Here is a 23,958-nt window from a genome sequence, read left to right as displayed (position 1 = left end):
TCTCAAAGGCTTTCCCTAAGAAAGCCAAGATGGACATATAAAAATATTATTCAGCAGGAAAGGGAAGACTTCGTATTAATCTGGTGTAAAGAAAATCACTGCGCTTTTCACTAGGGTCTCTGATGGTTGAGTAAGACATGGTAAAAAGTGGTTTTCCCAAGGAAAAACAAATTGGAAAATCAACTTTTGGGTAGAGAAGTCTTTGTCTTCTCCAAAGAATATTAAGTGCATATCTAACTCTTCAAATATATTTTAAAATGAAACAGCTTTATACATGCAGATGCTACATGCCAAGTATCTTGCCTATACGCATATGCCCTTCCCATTTTATACTTTAGCACCATTATGAAAACTAAACTGCTTCTTCCCTTTGTAAATCAGCAGTTGTTTTTTTTCTGCATGGAAAAAAAAATGGTAAGACTAGACGGAAGAAGAGCAATAAAAAAATTTTTAGTATGTATGGTATATAGATACTCTGAAACAAACCTATGCAAAATATTAACCCAGTATATATATGCAAAATATTCACTATACTTTATTTTCACATATACATGTATCATTTTTGTATACACACAAAGAAATATATATCTACACATTTGGCATATAAATACATGACTATAACAAATATAGAGGCTAAATATTTCTCTGTATCTTTGAGTGCCAAATATTTTTTTGAATATTTTGATTTTATCTACACTCTACTAGTTTTATCAGTTGCTCTCTAAGCCATTCATTGACTACAAATGACAGAGACACAGCCAAATCTTCCAAGCGCTAAGGGCAACACACTGTACCCACTTCCACATCTCAAGGTGATGATACTGTGAAGATAAAATCAGGCTTTATGCACAAAGTACTCATAATAGGTTCTGTAAACTTAAAAAAAAAAAAAAAAAAAAATCAACATTTCAACAAGCACATTTTAATGTTGTATCTGTACTAAGCAGCATTCAGATAAATGGTGAAATTTACATTTTGTTACTTTTTTGGTTTAGGTACAGAATCAAATGTAGCAGGACTGCCAACACCTTAGTGTCTCTGTTTTTGTATAGCAACTGTTCAACTGTAAACATTCTACTTCTACCTGTCAAAAATGATGACCTAATAGATATCAGCAAGATCTATAGACATCCATATTTAATATGGTCATCTTCTGAGCAGTATTTTATTTACGCTAATTCCCGATGTTCAGTTTTATGTTTAGTAGCAGAAATTAACCAGAACTATGTTTTAATTAAAGAGAGTAAGTATTCAACAATTCATCCGAATGCTGTAAGCAGTAAATGGATTCCAAAGTTTTCTTCAGTAAAACACATTTGAAAACTTACCTGTATAGTAGCAATTGCATTTTCTAAACTCCATCCACGTCTGGGAGCCAATGTGTATATATTACCTGTTCTATTTTATGTCTATGAGCCAATGTGTTTATATTATTTATTACATTTTATGCTTACACAGCGTCTCTGATGCACAAGAAAAATGGCAATAAAGGTAGTATAAATACACAGAAGAAATTCAGACAGGTATAATATCATGATTCACTTTTTAGTAACTATGAGATGATCAATCTCAACATCAATGGTTTGAAACTTTGGAAAGTATCCTTCTCAGGCCACAAGTCATATTCTTTTTTCTATTTTTGTTCACCTAGTCACCTCGGAAGTACCAGGAGACTGTAAAAATATCCTTTTATAACAAACCTTTGGAGAAATACTATGTGATAAATACCTTGCTGTTTACGTGGATCATAAATCTGGAGCCCAAACAAAGGTGGTCTCTCACTTCTTAACAGTGTCACATTTCTTGTAACCAGATCCAACTGGAAAATCGAACCATTCATATAATCTGTCCAGTAAATATAGTTTCCGTGATGCGATAGTCCAAAAGGATGATTCAAATCTTTTCCATTATATACTACCTGCAATTAATTAGTGGTAGATGAGCATTAGCAAGGTTAAATTAATTCCTAATTTTTCTTAGCGAACACTGCAGAGAACATAAGACAGGAAATGGGAAAACTGAGGTAAGTACTGTGCCCAAACATAGCAATGCAATAAAATCAAACAAAGAATATAAAGCTGTTCTATACACCAGGATCAATATCTAACTTCAAAACTTCATATAAATTCATTTTAAGTGTCCCCTGTCAGACAACGCAGAGGAATGCAGGTAACCATGCAACCATTTTGTTCAGTAAATATCTACCTTATTCCCTACCAAGTAAGTGTGGTTGTTTACATAACTTTGAGTATCTGTCAAGTATATCAAATATCTGCTGCTTTTAAAGCAAAGAATAAGCGTGTATGAGTTGCTTATTTTTGTTGAAGTGTGAAGTGCGTGCAGAGATTGCTTATTTATTTCTGTGAGATTCCTCTCTACTTTAGGTTGTGATAACTCTAAAAAACAAACAGAAAACATGCCATAGTTTGTTTCCCAAATAATAGAAACTTTCTTCCATGCACCTTCTACTTCTGGTTTATTGACTCAAACATAAAACTACAAATTACACCCAACACTGTATTTTCATCTTGTCTTGAAAGAACGAAGCAGTCCATCAGATGCCCTATTTTATCTCTGTTTAGAGACACAAACCCAAGAGAGCAAGGAGATAAAGCCCACTAGAATACAACTACTTTGAGGTGACAAATATCATCCCCTTTTGCCCTTAAAATTTTCTGCTTGGGCTTGGAATTTTTTTGGTCAAAACTCCTCGTCACAATTAACTGCTTTTGAGCACAACTAATCCATCAGTCAGTTATCCATTGGTTACTGCTGGAATTCTTGTAGGATTTGCCCACTCTCCAAAATCTTTCCTATACTGACGCGGAATTAATGACACTATTGACCCAGTTACATTTTGACCAAAATATCCTATAATTAACAACAAATAATTCAACATCAAAAGTGCCTTCTAGTTATTTTTGGCTACGTTCATTTTATTCAAATAGTTATGCATTTTATTTAGTTACAGGATTATAGAGAAACACGTTTCAAAAAAGCCAGAATCAGTCTCTGACACACTTTGAAATAAAACCTATAAAGACGGGTGTTTCTTATTATTCACCAGTTCTAATGGGAGGCAAAACCAGCAGTTCTCACTAGTAATCCATGACATTTAACTTTCCTAGATATGTTCTGTCCAGGAATTCACAGGATTACTAGCATTGCTAGTAGACAAGGATCTCTAATTAAAAAATGTCTTTCTGTCAATGCACTTGGCTTCCTCCTCCCTCCATTATGGGGCCATAATGGGTTTGGAGCAGAAGCATGTAAATGTAAATGTAAAGCCTGACCTAACCACTATGAGAAACTGCAACACTACAGCATTAGTATAGGCTTAACAACAGATCCCTCAAAATAAAGGCTTTTAAAAGCAATATTAAAGCAGTATGAGCTTGCACATGGATGAGTTCCAGGGAGGACTGTGTATCTAGCTAGTATAGCCATTAGTAACAACTAAAACAATCTCTCTCCATCTTAGCACTTGTTGAGTGCTCCCCCTCTGCATGTTAACACAAATGCTTAAATGGGGCACTGAGATTCATCAACAGTTGCTTTTCCAGTGAAGTTAAATAAAAGCCTCTCTCTGGAAGAACCATTTCTTTTTCCTTCTGAAAAGCTCTTTGTAGCTTCGTGGCTCAAGCAAAATGTAACTCATAGTCACATGAGAAAAATGGATTTAAAAAAAAATTAAGAATCAGCTCTTGTGTCACTTGCTAAAGATAAAAATTTTAAGCTGTATTATAGTTTCCCACAGGAGGCTGCCAAAATCGCTTGTTTCAACAGGGATTACACTGGACACACTGCAGGGTTATGCAGACTTAAAAACACTTTTCAAGCTTTTTAAACATAACACATAAAAATCCAGAGAAAGAGCATGCCTGTGGCAAAACAGCAGTATTTTTCTTTTACCTTTCTGTCAGTTCCATTCAAAAATATCCTTTCAATATGATCATAATAGGCGTCACACCAATATAATACATTGGCATGATAGTCCAGAGTTAAACCATTTGGCCAGAGCATCTTTGAAGTGACAAAAATCTGCCGACTGTAGCCATCCATCCAGGCCTTCTCAATTCTTCCCACACTGTCATCTATTTCATCTTCTTCCCAGTCTGTCCAATACATCCAGCTACAAAATTAGAAAAATGAACATTCAGATAACATTTTCATCACGTGAATGATACTGTAGACTTCTAGCAGCAGTTCACAATGGTATATCCACAAGCCAGCGTGATTTTGACTTTTGCCCATTTCTTTCCGCTGCTGTTTCTACAACTGTATTTACATTCCATGAGTACTGGACGCTGCTGAAATGACAGTTTTAGGGTGTTTTTGCTTGTATTGTAACAAATTACATGAATACCAGATGGGCTGACATGAGAAGTGAAAGAATTAAGACTATATTTAATCACAGCAGAATTATGATTAACTTTTTAAACCAGTAATTTCATCAGAAAGTTCAAACTCCTACTTTGTTTGTTTATTTGTTTTGGCCATGTCTACTTTGCCTTCATGATGCAAATCTCTTCATTATGCTTAATACTATCCAAAAAGGCGCAACACGTTAATTAATTGCACTCTAGTCTAACAGCTACAGGATAACCTTGACATTCTGTGAACTTCACACCCCCCATGAAAGCAGCGTAATTACTCAAAAAACTATTATGACCACTCTATACTTCACAAAAATGTTCAGAAAGATAGACGGTCATAAAAATTATTTGACAAATAGCAGGTAGACAATTTTAGCTTAGTTTTATGGTTTGTAGTATAGCAATGTAACCAAAACAATGCTGAAAAAATAAGTAGCTATGCTGCTTTAGAAAAATTAGGCAAGCATTGTAATAAGTCATCTAAAAGTATCAGCTCATCTGAGTTCTCTGTACTGTTCTCTGTTGGATCCTACAGAACACAACCTATGCAGGTTTTTTTTTTCCTCATTTAATAAATCTAATTATCATATTATGTTACAGAATTTGCTTGTGACAACTCTGATTTCAACAATTTAAACTGCACAACTTGAACTTATATAAAAGCAGAGGGTAGTACTTATGGCATCACTTTTCTCCCTCTCTCCTTTTTCTTTTTTTAATTTCCTCAAAGGAAAAACACATTCATGGGAAGAAATACATAGAAGCCTATATGTAATTTATGAAGCGTCTAAACCATATTTCAGATCACATGATGCACAGTGACATCCACATGCTGAAAACATTTACTAGATAGTAGATGTTTACTTTTAAAGTCAAATATAGAATTCCAATTATTAAGTATTAAATAGAGAGGAAAAACATTACACGGATCTAAATGGATCCTACTAGTTAAAGCTGCCATGAGTTAATTTATATTCATGTGCCTCACCTTTGATTTCACCAGATTTATGTTTCTGGAACAACTTGTGTCACCAAACCCATTTAACCTGTCTGTACTTTGAGAATAAAATCCTGGACAAAGGAATGAAGCACTGAAGTGAAAAACAGTTTTGTTATCAAATCCGTGTAAATGATGCCAAATCTACTGGTCAAAAATGTTATTCAAAACCACTTTTAACTATAAGCATAATTTAATTTTTTTAATATAAGAAACTGGAAAAGATAAAGAAAAAATTGCACCATCTTTACAGAGGTTTACAGACATCCCAATGTACCTTTTTTGTTTATTTTCTGTCACTTTCAAGTCACTTGCCAGAAGGTTGTTCAAGGTTCTTTTAACATTTTTGTAAATACATGCTAAGAAAATCAACTAATTTTTGATCCATGAGGCTTATAAACTTCATTGCACATTTGACTCAAACAAGACCAGGTTTAATCACAGAATTATAAAACCTGCTACCATCCTAAAGCTCAGGCAGTGATGCAGGCCAGTATGGTATTTATTTTACTGGAAGACAAAACATATGTTACAAATATTTACATGACTCTTCAATAGCAATTACTGAGCTTTTCTCCATTAACTTTTTGTCTCAACTTATTCTAGTTATCGTGTCATAAGCTAAAACGTGCTTGCAGGAACAGACATTTACATTAATGTGCTTTAATTGTATCTCATAATGCAGTTAATGCTCCTGTATTGGTTAAATCAAGACTAATATTTTCTAAACATAATTACACGATACGTTTATGTATAAATGAACACAAAATGCCATAATAAATGCTATCCCTCACGAAAAGCTTCCATGAGAAGAATAATCACGAAGGGCATGCTATTTTATTAGAAAACTGTTTTATATAATAGCCCTTTTAAGACAATACATCTTCATCCACTATTTCCTGTGTCACGCATTTACTGAGCTGGAAAATTTAACAAAGTAATTGTAGGTATGGTTATGGTTTGTGGTCTGATTTTACATCCTCACTATCTGACCTTAATTAATTGTAGCCTTTCCATAGTCACTGCCATTCCTCAAAGGACAAGCTCAGAAGTGAAAACCTGATAGTGTAAATACATTCTAGGATGAGGAAAACAGCCATCAATCCAGCCACACTAGAATTACCTGACTACATTATTCTCTAGCAACAATTCCCTGAATAAATGTAACAGTGGATTTTTACAGAAATGACATCTATACCACACTAATGTGATGTTCTTTTTAGTATGCAGCCTATCACAATTAATTATGCTACTAAGTAATAAAAGCATCTGTCTCATTTAGTTTTGTACATGAATGTGTACAAGGCTGTGGTCATAATTACCTACAGAAATTGAGACTTACAAAGAGAGAAATAAAGGAGAATATTATAAAGTTCACTTACTATTAAAAATACATACAGGTCTGATAAACTCAATTTGTTTGAGAAAAAAGGTGAATCATATTCAGATTAACCAGACAGAGGTTCAGCGGTGACTGGGCATACATATTCTTCTGAAGGCTTCAGGCAAGAATACTGGACAGGAATTACAGATATTATAGGCTACTGTAGAATTAGAGATGAGTATATGACTCTACAAAGCCCATCCTAAGAAAAATTCAATCCCATATTTATACTATAAAAGACAACTGTTAAACAACATGAATTAGTCTACTTCATACCCATTGACAGGATCAACAACAATTCCTCTAGGGTGGGACATGTCTCCCTCCAACAAAGTTTTTCTACTCTGAGCAGCTTTTTCCAGTCTGGCTACAGCAATGGTTTTCCTGTGGCCATCGTTTGTCCAATACAGATTGTTTCCAATCCAGTCCACTGCTATGCCTTCTACATTATCAAGATCTGTTGAGAGAGAAAAAACGATAATAAGAGATTAATATTATACGTTCATGTGTTAACACTATCCATTAGTATAACCAATAGACAATATATGGCCCATATATAACAGCTAAATTCATTTATTTCCTTAAACTTGAATTACATGTGTCTTTCAGAATTAGTCTTTGCTGAAAACACCCTACAAAAGACAAAGATGGGTTATAAAACTTGTGTATTAAACCATAAGCCATCACATGTTAACCATAGCTGGCCCTGGGCAAATCATCATTTAACAAAACCCTACCTAACTTTAATCCTAAATAGCAATATCACTCAAGTCAAGGGAAGCTTCCAGAATCAGCTCTAGTAGTCTAAATTATCTTTTACTCAAATCGTAAGTCTCATTCGTATTAAAAAATAAGCAAAATGGGCTCTGTCCAGAACCAAAAATTAGTCGATCCAGTGTGGAGGTTTCCCAATTTGAGAAGTAGTTGAAACAATTCCCCGAGCAACAAGTTTTCCCCCCAAACTCACCCCACACAGTAACCGAGCCCTGCCCTCTCCCATGTGATCCCAATTTCTTAACTGACACCATAAAGTCTCTAAAAGCCTTTCCATCTCTCTTCATGATACCCGTGTCCTTTTCTCAAAGTCCAGGTGGGTGGGATGGGATATGGAGGATTTCCAGTCATTCTTTCCTGTCCCTTCTAGTGTTGTGAAGGCTGAGGCACTACCTGATTTTAAAAACAGAGCTGACCTCACACCAGCCCTCCGGCATGTTCCTCCTGGTGTGGTCGCTGCCCATCTACAGGATGATTCCGCCATTTCTCAGGTAATACCAGAGCCTCGTCAATACTGAGGGGAGCGATGGTCTCAACATCAGTGACCACCACCTTTTCTGCTCCCTCTCCAGGAGCCCAAGCACCTGCTACTTGCTACCCCCATTTCCTCCATCCCTCCACAGCACATTTTGCTGGGCAGAATGGAGCTGCTGCTCCATTGACTCCTCCACCAGACAACACAGGAGGCATCCTGAGGCAGGGCAGAGTTTGCAAGTGGGACATAACCAAATCACCCCGAGCCCCCTCTGAGGCAGCAATTACCATGGCTGAGCCCTCTGGGTTGACCCCCCCAGCTCAGCTCGGCAGTCACAACCCCTCCTGGAGAGCCTGTTTTGGCCACTTCTTCAGTTCCCAGACAGCCCCACGGTGCTCACAACTCCCCCTGACACGTGCACCAGCCCTTTGGCTGTTTCCTCAGAGGCAGCCATGACCCTGACTGGTTGGCGCCAAAACATGGCGTCCGGCGGTAGCGCCTGACAGGGCTGAGGGCGGGTTAATGGCTGCTGCCTCCTGCTGCCTTTGCTTGCTTTAGTATCCTTTCTGAGGTCAAACGTGGGGTGGAAACATGAATTTTAGTATTACCTTGTTTATCTCATCACCTGAATTAAAAAAGACAATGGGGTAACAGCGTAATAGCTGTGACTCCAGTGCTTCCAAGGAGCCTGAGAATTCACAGCACCAAACTGGTGCCTCCCTTTGCTGTGATAAAAATGAGGTTGGTACGGCTGATAAGGTTAAAAACAACCACCACCACAACAACAAAAAAAACCCAAACCAAACAATACCACCACCACAAAAAAACCCAACCAAAAACCACTAAAGAAACCCTCTCCTTACCACGATGCTTCTTGACAATATGTATTGTATTACTTGTCATAACTGGATATACAATTCTACAGTACAATGCCAATGACAGGAATCATCAAGACTTGGAAATAAGAGAAAGTAAATTGCTTTCTATGTTCACATTCACACTGGTAATGCCATCTACATGTAATTGAACTGTCAGCTTTCCAGACAACAACTTCACATGAACTCCTGAAGAGCTGGTTTGGGACATTTCAGGTTGTTACCAGAGTCATGTTTACTGCAACAGGATTATGCAGCTGTGCTGTGTTGTCATCATCTAATCCTTCCTTCTAATTTCTCCACCAACATGCCTCCCCATAATACAATCACTAACTACTAATGGAAAGGTCTTACTAACATTTGTAACATCAGGATACCTCCCAAAAAAAAAAAAGTGGCATATGCTGAGGGGTTTCCCAACAGGTGTTTAACATTTTTATCCATATTTCTGATCAAGCTAAACATCACTATAGTTTTACGGACCTATTTTTCCTTGTGATCTAAGAAGCTTGAAGGAAGCAATGGTATGGAAATTCACTGCTCAGATGTAAATCAAATACAATTTAAGTCAAAATACCCCACAGTAATTAGATATTAAATATAACAAAAAGTTTTAAAATAAAGGAGAATTCTACAGCACAATCCTATAGACACAGTTTATATTATTTTTGAAAAGTTAGGGTTTAAAGTTCACTTTCATCTGACTGTCTTAAAGCTTTAAATACATTCCTCACTTTTTAGATGAGCTTCACTTCAAGAAGTAAACAGGAACAAAATAATGGCCATTCTGGTTAAAAAAGAATGATATGACTACATTGAGTTAGGCTTTTTTCAGTGAAGCCCATTCAACATAAAAAGGATGAGGTGAAAAAACCCACCATTTTCATCATAGTTCACTTGATAATTGAAAAATTAATGTTTGTAACTCTAGAAATACTACCAGTATTTTACAATCAATAGGAGTATGTGGGCTCCAAATATACTGAATATAGGTACAAGATTTTTAAAAACTCATCTTTCAAGAGGCAATAATTTCCCATATTGGTTTTAAGTATGCAAGAAATACTAAGCACAGTGTGTAATTTGTACAGAATGGCCCAGCTTGACGTCAGTTAATACACTAATAGTACACTAATAGTACACTAATAGTACACTAATAGTACACTAATAGTACACTAATAGTACACTAATAGTACACTAATAGTGCCTAAAATACTAGGTTAATATGAAAATGAATTAAAGAAACCCAATTCTTCTAAATACCAACCAGCTAAACAGCTTCCAAACATATTTACAGACTTATTTTGACCTTGTTTAAGCAAAATGTTAGCCCTTAGCCATCTTTGCTAACATTTACAACTGAATAATATAAGACTTTAAGGCTCACAGCAACCTCAAACAACATAAGTGGACAAAGCCAAGTAAAAACCAAACCAAACAAGTCTACTCAGAGTTCGTGTTTGTGTTACTTCAACTGAACAATATTCAAGTCCCTTTAAAATGCCTGGCTTGTTCAATTTTTTTATTTAAAAAGCTGATTTCAAATGCAAGTTTGAAACTGTAATTACAGCAATTTCTTTTGCTGGTGTAGGTATGTTACTATTGCATTTGTGCTGCCAGCTCTAGGTTTGGCCGTGCTGCGGGCTGTCAAATAGTTATCAATACTACCCAGCAGTTTGTTTCCCAAAGTGAAGAATAAGAAATCACAGCTGAAACTATATGGGAAAATCAACCTCCAGCAGTGTGAGGTGCTCAGCGTTCTCAACTCACAGTCAACAGCTTGTAGGATCAGGCTCTCGTGTAGGCAAACTGTAATTATCTGAGTTACAGTGTTGTTTGAGCCAGCATATCTGTTCTCGCAAAACCTGACAGTCACAAAATATGACAACTTCTAATCTGAGAAGTGACACCTACCACAGACAGAATTCCTCAGCACCATGCTGTTCAGAGCAAATATTACACCACCTCCTGACACACCTGATTTTCTCTAGTAGCCTTCCACCACGGAATGATTTAATCTGTCCCTGCTGAGTTCCTGAGAGCTGACAAGAATAAAAGCTAAGGTGGTATGGCTGCAGGCCATATTAATTTTTTAAATAATGAAAAATACATTTACAAGTGTTCTTTAGGCACATTTTAAAGTTATGAAACTACACCAAGTTCTAACTAGCAACGTAAACTCCCAGGGAAGTAGTGTGGGGGGGGAGAATGACAGTGACATTTTTTATTGGTCTTTGTAAGTATTAGGACCACCAATAATAGATCATCTGGTAATCCATAACTCTTTTGTTATTGCATTGGTATTTTTGCTGTGTTGTACTTATAAAGAGCAGAAATTCCAATTGAACGTGATTTAAAAGAGCATCTTCAATTTACTAGTTTGGTACACAAAGTTTGTTCATGTTTGCATGTTTGATTAGACTACTCCCGTTTGACACCGTTCATCAAGGATGCTCCTTAGTATTACAATTTTTAAACCTGCATATTGTCCTGCTCCTTCCTCTACTGCACATTTGGATTACTTCTTTGTAAAATAAAATGCGGTGTTTAGTAAAAGAAGGTCAGCAATGGAAGTTCTGTGATGTATTTTATCCATTTCCATATTAGCAGTGAAACCAAGAATTACCAGATTGACAGCTGAGTATTCATTACTTACTCAGACAGCTGTCTTTTATTAAGCAATCACTGATACAAGGTAAAGAGCCACCTATTCCCTGCAAATACTGCTGAAAGGATCTTTGTGCAGACTCCGAGGTCAGTGGAGAGACCTTGTACCAAATCATCACCGTATCACTGCAAACTGGAGATAACTTCTCTGAGATGGGTGGATTAAAACATGGGTTATGAATGACAGAGAGTGAAAATCCCTGTGCTTAACCAATGGTAGTTATTTTCATTGTCTTGAGCTTCCATTTACAAGTAAAGGTATTAAGCACTCTGAAGGCCAAGATGGATATTCACACTGCTTATTTTCTTGAGTACTAGAAAATAATTACTATAGAATGGATTTCAACTGAGGCAGTTGTTACCCCCTGTCCTCATGAAAAGGGCCCATAAAAGAAAAATTAATATGCGTTGACAAACTGAAGGCTTTATCATTGAAGCAGCATTTAATACGAAAGACGACTGTAGACCAGGGAGATTCTATCAAGTGTGATGGGAGAGGTGGAAACCACAGAACTGCTGGTATTTTCTCTCATTGTTATAATAAATGGTACAAACATCTCAATTCAGGTTCTAAAAAACGTTTAGGTCTTCCTGTTACTCCCACATTTACAATGGAAAATGTATTAGGAAACACAAAGCTTTTTTTTTTCTAATGCATTTGCAAGCGCTACAGGAAATCTCATTCTGCCAAACTACTTGAAGAAGCTCCAGAATCCACATTGTGATACGGGCTGGAGTGAAGAACATAGAGTCCACAAGGATATGGGATGGCTCAGTGCATTGATCACAACCAACCACATCACGGAGACTTGTAACAAACTACTGAAAGAATAGAGTGGAGATGTAGAGTGAGTTACTGGTTGGTATAACCTTCAATAGACAAAATAAGAATTCACAACAGAGCAACTCAACCAAACTTTAACTTTCTGCAGTGAAAACTCAGGAAAAATAAACACGAAGTTGTAAAAAAAGAAATTTTTTGCAACTCTGTTCAAGGTCTAGCTTGGGTTTATTTTCCATGGGCGATTTAAATAAAGCTTTATATTATCTGTAAATGTCAGTTCAACTTCTCCTTACTGAGATTCTCTGACTGTCACTATCAGTTAGCATTGCCTACCATCTTTGAGGATTGTTTCTCGCTCTGTGCCATCAATTTTCTGTCGTCCAATTAGGAAACTGGTAGTATCAGCAAAGTAAATGTAATTGGTTTCGGCGTGGAAGTCCAGAGCACGAGGATTCACCAGGTTTTCTATAGGGATCATGTATTCATCAGATACTTTGGTATTCAGGTCCATTCCCCGTATTATTCCTGGGCGTCCCTTCCCATAAAAAAGAAACAATTCATTCTTTGGTCCTGCAAAAGAAAGATTACAAACATAAACACCTGATGCTGCCTAATCTTCTTTACAGTGCATAATGCCACTGTTTAATTAACTGGCACAATTAGTGGGGGAGTGGGAGTGTTCCTCAATACCAAAAATTAAACTTTCACATATCCAAAGGTATCTAAACTCAAGAAATCTAGCTAATTATATTACCTTAATTAAAACATGAATTACTTCAGTGAGCTGCTTACATCTAATTATTTTTTTTTTCCATAAAAGTCCACACTGAAAAGCAATCCTACATCACACAGTAACTTTGCACCTACTGTGAAATGGACATATATAGCTTCATAGTCATTTAATTTTACAATTCATTAGGATCTATCAGGGTAATGCAGACCATGACTGAAATAATCATTAAATCCAACAAGACCATAAACTCCAGCAGACAAAAAACACCACTTTTCTTTTTTTTTCACCTGGAGTTTCCCAGAAACAAACAAGACGAAACATTACAATAAATTTATTTCAAATGGGAAGAAATACAACAAATAAACACACACTGTTCTTTCATACTGAGATACAAAACATGGATACCAATATTTCCTATTTCTGAGGAGATTTTTACAATTTAATCCAAGAGGTTAATTATGAATAACAAAGCTTAATAAGGTGATTTTGTTTCCTTAAAGATACTTATAAATATCCTTAGAACCTTAATACTGTCAATATGCCTCCAAAAATTCTGTGAGGTACAGACTTGCGCTAATGCCTCTCACGTTTTTTTGTTGGAACTGTTAGTGAAAACCATGTGAGGTTTGACTGAGGTCACATATATCCATCTAATGGCATGTTTTTCATCTGAACTAAATCAATGCCATTTGATCAAGAAACCAGACAAAAACAGGTGTTCCCCCAAACTTTCAGGACTGTCCTGTTGGCTGTACATGACCAACAGATTGTGCATAGCTACTGTTAGGTATAGCCATAGTTATACAAATCAAATGTGCTTTCACAAACTATTTTGAGAAATACCTTGCTCAACGTATATGAATGGTCTGCTTCCAACTTACAAGTTGGTTGTGTGGGTAGAAATTAGATGTGATAAAGTATTTAATGGCATTTCACTATCTATGTACAAGAGAATGCATACTATATGAAGAAAGAGTAAGACTAATTAACTTTAAACTTGTGATGATTTTTAGAATTCATTCATCATGATCCCAGGTTGAATTTCTCACTTCTATGAACTAAGCCAAATCAAATCATTTTAAGGGAATAAAAGGAATATACAAACAAAGCGTCATGTTGCAAGCAACTACTACCCCCAAACAGTCCATGTGTTTTTTATTGTTACAGATGAGCATGTCAAAAAACACCTAGAACCATACCCTAAAATATTATCGGCTGGCAAACTCTTTGATTTAAATAACATACTTTTGCATGACCTGCCATCACTCCCCAAGATGAAGCCAGTCCTGCAGCGACAAGTCCGTGCTTTGTAGTTGCTGCTGAGCAGACAGATGTGCGAACATCCCCCCGGCATTCCATACGGGTCCACTTCACACGCGTGGTTTCTGACTACGGCCAGTGAAAAAACAGCACGATTGAAATCCATTTCAAACAAAATAATTAGATGCATCAGCATGTAGAAAGTTTAGACGGGAGAAAAAAGCCATTTTGTGGCTATCAAGCCATACACATTGTTATATGTAATCGCCCCTTTTTGAACAAGCTTGTGCACATGGTCTGCCAGGCAGCACTGCCCTGGGGTAGCTGGTGCTTTTCCCCTTTATTTATGTCTTTGGTTCATTTGGTTGGTTGGCTTTTTGAGAACTGAGTGAAGCCCGTGGCAACACAGTTTGCTATTTATTCAACTCCATTAGACGGCACATTTCTGGGGCAGATACCTGTGCAGAAACTAAAAAACAGAATGAGCCTTGTAGTGATTTTTCCATATTTTCACAGTTGGGACATAAATCCAGCTCCAGAAACCAAATAATTCCTTTCCCTTGACTTCATATTTTCAAATGCACCATTGTAGACTAGCAGACTAATATAGCAAATTCAACTTTTAATTCTCTTTAACTTACATCTGATGAGAAAACAAAATCTACCTTGCTATCCTACATTTACTAAGCTGGCTTACAACAGGCCAGCAGTATTTTAGCTCTAAAAAGGTTTTTCTCTTCTCTCTCCTTTCCCTTAAGCTTTTCAGTTGTGTCAAAAAAGAAAGTAATCAAGTGGTTGAAGGTCGATATTGTTAAAGGTATACAGAAACTCAACCAAGCTGAGACAACTATTACAGCGAATATTGACAAGCAGCAAACATGTCCATTCAAAACAAAAGAAGTAGCGGAGTGAACAAAGGCCAAGAAGAACAGAGTAATCACAGGATGTAATAGAAGATTACACTGTGCTCATGTCTTCCCTCTACTCCACCTCTACGACTCCCTCAGGGGTACAAGAGGGAGCCCAGAGCAAAGAAAGAGGCTCTGCAGCCTTCTCCCAACACTGACACCTGCAAATCAACGCCCTCACCTATAAGGTGAAAAATTAGTTCTACATCAAGCTCGAGTTCGTTCCCACTTCAACAACTTCTCTAAAAGCAGCCTTTCTGTTTAATAATGTTGACATTGATCAGCAGAATTGATGCGTTAGCTCCTCTGTCCAAGTGGTCACTGCAACAAGTTATTGCTATCAGCCATATAAACAAAATCCCATAGAGTATTGCTGTAATCATTTAGGATCTTGCCATCTTTGCACAAAGTTCCACCAATCACACGGCTGTTCTGAATGCAGAAAGTATGCGATCAGAGCCATGATCAGAGTCATACAGCTCTACAGACCTCAAAAATTCCTATTTAACCAAAAATGCTGAAATTATAAAGTTTTTCATTCTAGACAAAAATGCAGATTTCATTTGCAGAAGTAAAAAATGGTATTTACACAAATCAAAAAAACTTAAGCAATTGTGGTGCTGGCAGCCAGGCAAGGCCAGCTGCCCACATCTCGGTGCTTTTTTGGAAACCTCGCAGATGGAGGAGCCTCTCTTGGGGTTTGTTGTCTGTCTTAAAAGAGACCCAGAGAAACCAGGAATCTCTGAGGTCAGAGACGCGAGCACGTGGATGGTTCTGAGCGTCTCGCAATTTCAGAAGGTGTTAAATTCTGAATGCGTTGAGTGTGTGGAGCCAGAACACCTGCAGACCAGGGCTCCTCGGTGGTTCTCCAAGCTGAATGCTCAGGAGCTTGGAGACGCAGGAGAACTGGCAGAAAGCACAACCCAAACTGGGCAGGTGAAGAAGCAACAGAGTTTTGCCATGATGACAAATTTTCACTGCGTTTTCCAATACATTGTTGTTGAAGAACCTTTTTAACTAGATATCCACCTAAGATCTAGTCTTATGTTTCCTAGAAAGAGGAATTTGGATCTTACCTGCTGTTTGAGTTCTCTTCTGGTACACGCGGATCTCTTTAGCATTGTCAAGTCTCACCAGAGACTGAACGTCACTTCCATTATATCTGTTGATTTGTAAAATGCTGAGGTTATCTGAATTAACTGTATATAAATAGTTTTCAAATACCGCCAAACCACGAAGATGCCTAATCTGGAAAAGAAAATAATTATATTATTTTAGAGGAATATTTTAGGTGTATCTATGATTTGTGAACATCAAACACCACTGTGTACATATTAAACTGTACAAAAGGATTTCTGAATATGTCCGTACATATTTGTACATACTAACACAAACTACGCTACAAATATAGTTCACATTCTTGTAGTTCGAAGTGTATAATTAGAAAAACTTTCTAAAAGAAAGGCAGAAAATTCAAAATATTCAGCAATCCAAATTAATTTATTCTCTTAATTTCCCCGTTTCTCTGTCTTTCAAATCAAAAACTCCCGCGTGTTTTGTTATGCGCAACAACTTATTTTAGTATTAACTCGTAATAATAAGATAAAGTAATATTAACTAGCATTAACTAGAAATGCAGATTTTAAAAACACAGTTTATAGGTTGAATTGACGTATTTTTATTATGTTATAATCAAAACAAGGCAAATAGTGCAGGATATAATCACTGAATATTTTATTAAGTAAATAAATTAATAAATAAACAAATTCCCTCAGCTATATTTGTGTTCAAGTCTCTGAATATGGTTGTGGACACACAATATTTGCAACTTGTTTCTCAAAAAGTGAACTCTGAAATTGCATTAATCTGTGGTGTGTCTGGGTACATTAAGCAAAAATTTCCCAATGTAATCAGCGAATCACAGCTCAAACATCATGAGTTCGATAATATAGTGGTTGTACTTGATTTATACATTGAGAAAATATAAAATATCTCACTGATGATTTTGAAAGCTGAACAAATTAGGGAGAATCTGTTGGCAGATATTCAGATACCCACAGGCTGAACGTCTCACTAGTTTGATCAATAAACTGCTCACCACAAAGTATTTACTTAGCTTTTTTTATGCACAAATTCAGACATAAAACCAACAACAACAAAAAAACCACAATAGGCAAAGCCTGTCATAAATCAAACAATATTTCAGTCCTTTTTGGAAATTACCCTGCGGGTGGCCAAATGTTGACATTGTGTTCTGCCCTTACCCAGGGAAAAAAACATAACTTGAGAACAATGGAAGTGTTTGATTAAGACCCCACAGAAATTCAATCCAATTATATTAAGATAGAAAATAAAAGAGCTTCAAAAATAATGATGCATCTGTAGCAAATTGTTGAATTGTCCTCTGCGTTATAATCCTTTATTCTCTATTTCCATTTGCACTCAGTTTAAAGCTTTACTATTCAACTCCTGTAAGAGCTTTTCTGTATTTACACTATTAAAGCTATGTGACTATTTTACAATGTGTTTTATAATGACTTAATTCTTTGCATTCAATTTATGTATGTGTTGGTTTTTGTGTCTCATGAAGCATTACTGCTATCCTATACACGAATGGAAATGTTGCTTTCTACAACGAAGACTATCAATCATAAAAGGTTGTATCACTTGGAAAGCATGTCTTTTGATACACTTGCACGTATGAAATAAACTTCAATCCTTAAAATTCGTTTAAAATAGTTTTCTGGTCTACTGTTTCCTTGGACTAATGAGGAGTAACCTTGAGTAACAGACATTCTAAATCCTGGCAAATGCTGGCACAAAACCCAGTATAATTACTAATTTTTCATGTGAGTGGAAAGACAACCAGTGTGCTGCTCCTTTCATGATAGCAGCGACACACTGAGAGGCCAAACTTTTTAATACTCATCACCCATATTGAAAGAAAGAAACATCCTTCTCCTTCCTTAGCAAGTTTAGAGAAAAAGAAACCCTGTGAAAGAATCCTCTTTCGCATCTAAATTTCAGAAATAAGAGAAAGAATAAGAATGTCTCCTATGACACCTGCATAACTTAGTTACAAGCCCACAAAAGTATCTGCTAGCCACTTCTAAAAATGCCCTTCTTTTTTAAAATATCTATTCCAAAATGTTACCTGTTTACAAAGTTTACAAGATCTGTTATTCCAGAACAAGTGGCTAAAGACTGAGAGTAATTTGGTAAAAAAAACTGAAGGTGTTTGCTACTTAGCCAGTTGACCTAGACTGTTTGTTGTCACATTTTCTGTCTATTTTTAAATGGTAGTTGTGCTAACCAGCTGTCTCTCGGTAATACTTGGAAGCAAGGAAAGAATGACAGCAGAACAGGTAAAAGGTGTGTTCTGTCTGTACAATTTTTACACACTGTTCAACCCCAGGCAGACGCAGATGTGCACATGGTACCCACACCAGCTCTCAGAGTCCAAGCAGCAACCAGAACGGGCTGGTGTTTGCTAATTTTCTGTCAATTTACATAAGCCCCACAACTGCCAGGGAATTCTTCCTTTCCCCGCTCTCCAAGCCGCAGCAACAATAACCAATTTATACACTCCTGCTGCAAGGCTCATACAGTCTCAGCATTTGTATTTATGACTCAAAACATCTGCATCACTGTGGAAAAGCATCAACAGAATATGATTTAAGGGCACCCATGTTGGTTTGAACAGGTGAATAGCTTTTGCTGCTCTGTTTCTTTCACATTCTCGTGCCTGTTAGCCTTTTCTTCCTGAATTGGCAAGGACATCTTCTTGTCACTAATAATTTATTCCCCAGTTATCTTTCCATCGCCCCGTATTTTCCCTCCTGAAGTCTTTCACAGTGGGAATGTGACTCAGGTGTCGCATTGTCCATGAGACACTGTATGGAACCTCGTCCATAGGCTGCAAAACGGGCTAAATTGCAAATAAAGCAAAACATGCAGATGGATCTTTTAACATCTAATACATTTGAACTAAAAAGACCAAAAAAATCTGAAATTACTGTAACTGTTGGCATCATGTACAGCATTCCACACATTCATTTATTGATATAATTACTTTTACTAGTTTGCAAATAAATACCTACTTGTCTGCCTTTAATTATTGTGTGCCTCTTCCTCCCCTGATAGTCAACAACTTCCACACTATCCATATATATGTCAACCCAGTACACATATTTATTGATGAGGTCCAGTGCAAGAGCAGTCGGCTGTTCAATTTTAGAGTCTACTATCCACGTCCTGTTCATTCCATCCATGTCACATCTCTCAACCTTGGCAGCATTCCCGTAGTCTGTAAAGAAAAGTTTTCTGTTGAAAGAAAACAAGATGATGTAAGTTGCAAAGGGTGTGAGCAGAGTGTAAAGCTCCTGGTGGCTCTGTGCAAAGTAAGTTTGTGCTCTTCATCATTTCAGAGTGTTCATCTCTCGATCACCCATATAAACCATATTGATAATCATATAACCAAAAAATAAAAAAATCACTCTATTTTCTAACAAATTTGCAATTACACAGAATTTTCTTTCAAACAGAATGTACAGAAGTTCTAAATACACTTCCTTACACCACAGATACATAATTTAATATTTGTCTTTTAAATGGACGGTATTCATACATCCAGAGAATACATTGCAATCTCAAATATCTCTATAAGTATTATTTATACAAAATGGCAAGATAGTTACAAAAAGCAGAGTGGCCAAACCACAAAGCACTTACATGGTTTGGAGAATAATTCATTGCACATAAGGTATAATAAACACAGTGAGTCACACTGTCAGGTTTTTGAAAAATATATTTCTAAAGGAGATGCTTTAGTCTGTAGTGCATTGGTGCCCAGGCTTTGTTTCCACAAATCCAAGGAGTCATTCCATCCAAGAATAATGGGAAACTATCAAAGACTTCAAATTGCTACTTAAGCTTCCTAACCTGATACTTGATTAGCATTCACCAGGTTTAACACACACAAATCAATTTTGATTAACCTGACAATATTTTAACAAGATTACCTATTTGGGAGACTAAATTACACTTGCAAGCTGAAGACCACCTTGCCATGACTTTAACATGCTGTAAAGAATAATCTGATTCCAGACTGAATATTACTAAAACCACTCTGAGAATCAGGATTTCATTTTCTAAATGAAGTGAATTATCTCCTGGTTATTACCACTAATGGGAATAACATTGGATCAACAGCATATAAACCTTGAGATATCTTTGTATTAACCAGTAATAATTTATAGCCTTGTAACCTCTCATAGAAATTCAGCATTGTAGTATGTTTTAGGCTGGAAAGAATAAATATTTGTTAAATAGCCAAATGAGACCCATATCCTTTATTATTACCATCTTCGAATAAATAAGAATATATTTTAAATGTAGTTAAAGTGTTTCATGTGCCAAATATGTAAATTAAAATGCATTAAAAGTATTAAAGACAGTAGAATTATTGATAGTATATGTACAGCAGCTGTCAAATGCCAAAATGAATTGATCACAGAATCATAAAACAGGGCTTGAGGAGAATTTGAAAGGTCATGTAATCCATCATCAGGCCATAAGGCAGACTAAACTTTACCTATAACATTCCTGAGGGATAACTCCATTCCTGACAGGGATTTCTATTTATCAAAATCATTCTGAATTCCCGTCTTGTCCTTCATTGTAACTCTGTATCCCAGTTGTACTTTAAGAATATTTAAAAAAAGCACATACTTAACATTCAGGTCCATATAAATCAAAATGTCCAGACTACAGATGAAGTGCAAAATAAAAATTATGTCTGCAAAGCAAATGTTTATTTTGGAATGAAAAGATACACAGAACTGTGTGTATATATACATTTATACACATATACATATGTGCATATATGTATCTCATCAGCAATAACAATGACAACACCTGTAAGTTGTTAAAATATTACATACACTCTAGTCTACAATCTGTACTCCTGGATATTTGAATTAGGTTATTTAATGGAATTTTGTATCTCAAGACTCATTAATTCAAATAAAGCTGATTTTGCAGTCACAAAACCAAATGGGTTTGCTGTGATCAGGCACATGCACACGTGTGTGTATATATAAATGTACATACAGTGACTACAGAGACGGGGCACTTGACTTCATACTGACTCTTTACTTGATTCCTTAACACACTTTTCTTATACAGGATTCAAGATCTCTATGTGATCACAAAAAGGACTAAAATATAATTTTGTATGCCAATAACAAACAGATACAGTAAAGAGTATCTAATTTAAGATGCTTCTCCAGCTTTCCAGGATAGGGCATCAATTCTTTGTTTTCTTAATACCTGTTTTATATTAACATCATTTGTGCTAGGAAGATAGCATGTCTTCACCTGTAAATGATTCTTTTCATTTTAAAAATCATTACCCTTCTCCTGACAATAATAAAATTTTATCTTTTAATGTAGAGGTAAGAGACAGAACAAGAAAGTAGTTGCCTAACGGCTGCCACATGATCAAACCATTCTGGAAATTAAATCAAGAAAATTAAATGCTCTGTCATGTAATCTTGAAATGCAATTCTGCATTTAAAGGCTAATGCAGATTTCTTAGAATGAGGTTTAAATCAGAATTGCATTTATAACACAAGAAGCTGACCCAAAATTAAGCTGTATCTTCTTTGCCTTGGGAGTTCTCCAGGATACACTGCAGTAGTATTTATTTCAGCTCAAGACTAGCATTTCTGCTCACAAATTTCCCTATCCATTTTAAGCAGAGACTAGTGAAATATTTTCTCAATTCACAGAGCATTTTTCTGAGGAATAGTGGTCACGTGCATTCCCTGACCAGCTCAAGCACCGTGTGATAGTATTGAACTCGAGGGACCAGTTTGGCCAGGGACAGAGCTGTGCTCATCACAGCATTTATTTAATGAGACTATCGATGAGGAGGCGTATTGAGGCTGCTATAAAATAGGAAAAATCTGGCACTATAGACTTCTTCATGCATAGAAATCCTGAATATTCTTCTAGGTCTTTGAAACTGTACAAACCTCATGTTCTGCCCATTGCTAACCAAGGACCACCTTCTTCATCAAGTCCAGGTGCTTTGCAGGCATCCTGTACTGCTCTGTTTTTCCAGCTTCTTAAACTCACAAAAGTACCTCGTTGTTTTGACCTTATGTTCATACAAAAGCTCTCCCAGAATGTCTTTATTGTCCCAGCAGTTAGGAATCTACATCTAATAACTAATGACAGTATCTTTAAGGCTAAATTATACCTAGTGAACTCTGCAGCACATTTCTTTGTATTCAACAGTTCTTTTCACCTATCTTGCCCTCCAAAAGTATTTCTCAATGGCAATCAAATTCGTTCACTCTCCCTCACAGCTAAGGATAGGCAAAGAAAGTCAATCTTTCTCATCTGAGAACACAGGCTCTTTATGTTGCCCTTCCGTGCAGCTATTCCAATTTTAGGTCATGTTATTGAACATGTGTGGTCAGCACTGGACGCGCTGTTCCAGAGAGGAGTTCGCCGGTGTCTGTACAACAACACTGTAACTTCCCCGCATCAGCTGGAGATTCAGCCATCACTGGATGACATTGGCTATTTTCACAGCTCTATTACACTCCTGATTTACAGTCACCCTCTCAACAGCTATTACACACATCCTCCTCCCTCCGCTGGTTTCCCACCAGGGTTTAGCTGACTTTCTCCAGTCTACAATATACAACCCGCTTCATAACTTATCAACTAAGTCTTGAAAAGTTACGCTTGGAGATTTTCTAACAGGAGTTTGGTTTCAGCTAGGAAAACAGAGGAAACATTCCCTCCACATCTGAGCAACAAAAATCTCTATAACATTTTAAGATACCCTCACTGATGAATCTACTGACTACAAATACCAATAAAGTCATGTTTCCAAACAGAACTAATTCCAGAGAAGAATGCCACCATGAGACAGAAGTGACAGTGAACTTCCCAGTCCCTGTTCTCATATCAGTGGTCAGAGATGATCTTTCCTTTATTATCAGGCCCCAAAAACACAGGAGGGCCTCAAAAAGTCTGCTGTTCATCCCCAGCAAAGACATTTGTCCTGGACAGATGCTTCCTTTCAGATCCAGATGTTATAGTTACTGTTGCAGTTCAGCTGCCAAACACTATACACCTCCCTTATCACCACTGGTTTTGTCTGGCAACTTCTCTCTCACCACTTGCTTTAGTTTTTCAAGCCTCCTGTCACCGCACTCATAATCCACCTAATTAACTAGCAAAGAAAGAAATATGTTGTCTTTGTAAAGCTATGTTTGGCATTTGAATGACTAAAAACTGCTAATTTCTAATGCACCTAAGAAGCCAAATACTATATAGCACAATCCGACGTTTAGGGGAGCGAATTTCACAATTCTGCAACTCTGCCAAAAAAATCCCACCACCCATATACGGAACAGTATTATAAGGTATCATGGAGCAGTTTTCAATTTTTTTTCTGACAGATACAACTGTGCTTCACAGTTGAACATATTCACATGCCATTATTTTTATTTTTCATTCTTTATTTCCCTCCTCAGTCTCTCATTGCCCTTTGTAACAGGATGATGTACAATTCTCCCTGTGTCCAGAAGCTCATCTATTCAGGCATCAGACTCTAACCTGTTCCCACTTCTTGCTCCTTTAATTCCCAGGTTGGCTTTTAAACCTCAAGTGCTCCTTCAGTGGAGCTATGGAAGAGGAATGTTAT

General features: G+C 36.7%; 1 protein-coding gene across 4 annotated transcripts in view; it reads right to left on the bottom strand.

Annotated features, from left to right (window-relative positions):
* The window catches only part of LRP1B (LDL receptor related protein 1B), a 687,296-nt gene that overhangs the window by 251,821 nt on the left and 411,517 nt on the right, over nucleotides 1–23,958 (bottom strand). For all 4 annotated transcript variants that reach the window (XM_065840662.2, XM_071810731.1, XM_071810729.1 and 1 more), the window contains exons 8-14: nucleotides 19,334–19,556; nucleotides 16,310–16,481; nucleotides 14,311–14,454; nucleotides 12,666–12,902; nucleotides 7,034–7,214; nucleotides 3,913–4,132; nucleotides 1,729–1,918 (exon numbers count right to left, since the gene is read on the bottom strand). In XM_065840662.2, coding sequence (XP_065696734.1) covers nucleotides 1,729–1,918; nucleotides 3,913–4,132; nucleotides 7,034–7,214; nucleotides 12,666–12,902; nucleotides 14,311–14,454; nucleotides 16,310–16,481; nucleotides 19,334–19,556 — 1,367 coding nt within the window. The remainder of the gene's footprint in view (nucleotides 1–1,728; nucleotides 1,919–3,912; nucleotides 4,133–7,033; nucleotides 7,215–12,665; nucleotides 12,903–14,310; nucleotides 14,455–16,309; nucleotides 16,482–19,333; nucleotides 19,557–23,958) is intronic.

Source organism: Patagioenas fasciata, chromosome 7, assembly GCF_037038585.1.
Source record: "Patagioenas fasciata isolate bPatFas1 chromosome 7, bPatFas1.hap1, whole genome shotgun sequence".
Lineage (NCBI taxonomy): Eukaryota > Metazoa > Chordata > Aves > Columbiformes > Columbidae > Patagioenas > Patagioenas fasciata.
The sequence above is the reverse complement of the archived record's forward strand: the minus strand, read 5'-3'. Positions and strand labels throughout refer to the sequence as shown.